The sequence below is a fragment of the Frankliniella occidentalis genome, unplaced genomic scaffold (assembly GCF_000697945.3).
Source record: "Frankliniella occidentalis isolate FOCC.00 unplaced genomic scaffold, Focc_3.1 Scaffold559, whole genome shotgun sequence".
Lineage (NCBI taxonomy): Eukaryota > Metazoa > Arthropoda > Insecta > Thysanoptera > Thripidae > Frankliniella > Frankliniella occidentalis.
Genome location: NW_026267675.1, coordinates 35,266 through 37,457, shown reverse-complemented (window position 1 = coordinate 37,457; position 2,192 = coordinate 35,266). Strand labels below are relative to the sequence as shown.

Sequence of the window (2,192 nt, the reverse complement as noted above, 5' to 3'; positions counted from 1 at the left end):
CCGCCCCCAACCCAAATGACTGGAGGCAGGTCGTGTTTGCAAAGATTCAATAAATTGATTATATTCGATCTTGCCCGGCCCGCGCTTCGAGCAGAACTAAGCAGAACCGATCGGTGCTGTAATTTTCTTGTCGGGCGGTGGTGCGGGTCCGTACCCGTGTGCGGGAAGGGGAAGACCGGGAGGGAAGGGGGGGGGGGGGCAGCCGCAGCATCCCGATGGACCCGCCGAATGGAAACGAGGCAAAAAGAGTTGCTTTACGGTCGCACCGCCCCTTCACGCCGGCAGGCGATGCCTCGCCCTGGCGTCGCCACTCCCCGGAGGGGCATTCGACCTTGCGCTTGCGCGCGACCAGAGCAGCGCGGTCAGACCAAGTCATCCCCATCCCAAGTACAAGAAGTGACGCTCGCGGCCAGGACGCTGCCGCCGGCTACTGCTCGGCCTCGCGTTGACGTTCGGAACCCGATACCCCGGGGCCGCCCCCCCTTCCCCCTCAGCCGTCATACATATTCGCAGTCCCCAGCCCCGCCCATTCTCTCTCTTTCTGGCAAGAAATAATTTATGTGTGGCATGGCTAAATGTTCTGTGTCGGGCGGTGGAGGCGGAGGCCCTGGCGGTACCTCGCGGCTCGCGTAGCTCGCGTAGCGGGCCTGCACGCGTGTGCGGCGATAACCGAGGCGAGAGTGACATAAGGGATTAACCCGGGCAGCTACTCTACGGCAGCGTGTGTAAGCAGACATAGTCGCCTTGGAGGGTTTTCCAACAGTCTGTCTGACGAGGGGGAAAATACTTCACACAACAGTACCTTAAAAAGAAGTTTCGAGCGAGTACTCCGGCGAATAGTCTGTAAGGGAACTTGCATTTTTTTTTTTTTCGCTCGGGTGGTCTTTTTGCCCGTCAATGATATTGCACAGTATACCTCCTTGGTGCCTACTCAAGTACTTCTGCGTATTGAAACTTCTGCTTTCCATTGCAGGATGCCGGACATCGGGCGCCAGTGCTTCCCTCCTGACGGCGCCGTGCCCGCGCCGGGCTCCGGCCCCGCCGCCGCCGCCGCCCAGTCCGCGGGCTCGGGCTTCGGCTTTGGCTTCGGCTACGGCCCCGGGTCGGAGCGGTGGACGTCGCCGCCCAGCCCGCCCGGCTACGGCGACGACCACGACCCCCTGCACCTCCTGGAGCCCGACAGCAAGCCCGGCGGCCGGCGCAGCCTCGTCATGGTGGGCGTCATGACGGCCGACAAGTACCTGCCGACGCGCGCGGCCGCCGTCTGGGACACGTGGGGCAAGGAGCTGCCGGGGGGCATCGCCTTCTTCTCGGCCAGCTACTCGCGGCCGCCGCCCAACCGCCCAGACCTGCCCCTCGTCGCGCTCAAGGGTGAGTGGGTGTAGCACGCAGTCTCGCTGCGATCAGTTGGCCTCACTGACGCCTGTGACCTCTTGACCCCTCTAGGGGTGGACGACTCGTACCCGCCGCAGAAGAAGTCATTCCGCATGATCGAGTACCTGTGGGAGCAATACGGCGACCACTTCGAGTGGTTCCTGCGTGCGGATGACGACGTCTACGTGCGCCCTGACAAGCTCGAGAAGCTTCTCCGTTCGGTCGACAGTTCGAAGGTAATTTTGATTTTAAACTAGTTGGTTCCTCATTCCATCTTCTCTGCAGGGTCCCTGACCTCCGTGCCTTCTCTCTCGCACAGCCCCAGTTCATCGGACAGGCTGGACGCGGCAACCAGGAGGAGTTTGGCCTGCTGTCGCTCGAGTTCGACGAAAACTTCTGCATGGGCGGACCGGGGGTGCTCTTCAGCCGCGAGACGCTGTCCCGCGTCGCCCCGCACGTCAAGCATTGCCTCAAGAACTTGTACACGACGCACGAGGACGTGGAGTTGGGCCGATGCGTGCAGCGCTTCGCCGGCATCCCTTGCACCTGGTCGTACGAGGTGGGTGTCACGTCGTCCTCCAGGTCGCCGCCTCGCGGTGGCGCTGGCAGCAGCGGAGACGCAGCGTACGGACGGCCCCGGCTTCTCCTGTGACATGTGTTGTGTCTGTGGGCTAACTGGGTGGGCCGCTGGGGGGTGGGCTGAGCTACGATGTGTGGGAACTTCGCTTCGGCGGTTTGGATAATCTGACCAACATGAACCGAGCTTCTGCTCCCGTCCTTGCGAGCTAACGATACGTATCGCTTGTTCTGGACCAGGC

General features: G+C 62.3%; 1 protein-coding gene across 2 annotated transcripts in view; it reads left to right on the top strand.

The window, feature by feature from the left end:
* Window positions 1-2,192, top strand: part of LOC113214818 (chondroitin sulfate synthase 1-like) — a 9,597-nt gene that overhangs the window by 2,472 nt on the left and 4,933 nt on the right. The window contains exons 1-4 of one of the 2 annotated variants that reach the window (XM_052275274.1): window positions 691-843; window positions 974-1,371; window positions 1,447-1,610; window positions 1,694-1,933. In XM_052275274.1, coding sequence (XP_052131234.1) covers window positions 975-1,371; window positions 1,447-1,610; window positions 1,694-1,933 — 801 coding nt within the window. In that variant the 5' untranslated portion in view covers window positions 691-843; window position 974. Of the gene's footprint in view, window positions 1-690; window positions 844-973; window positions 1,372-1,446; window positions 1,611-1,693; window positions 1,934-2,192 lie in introns of those variants that run through there. The other variant, XM_026434306.2, reaches the window with a different exon arrangement.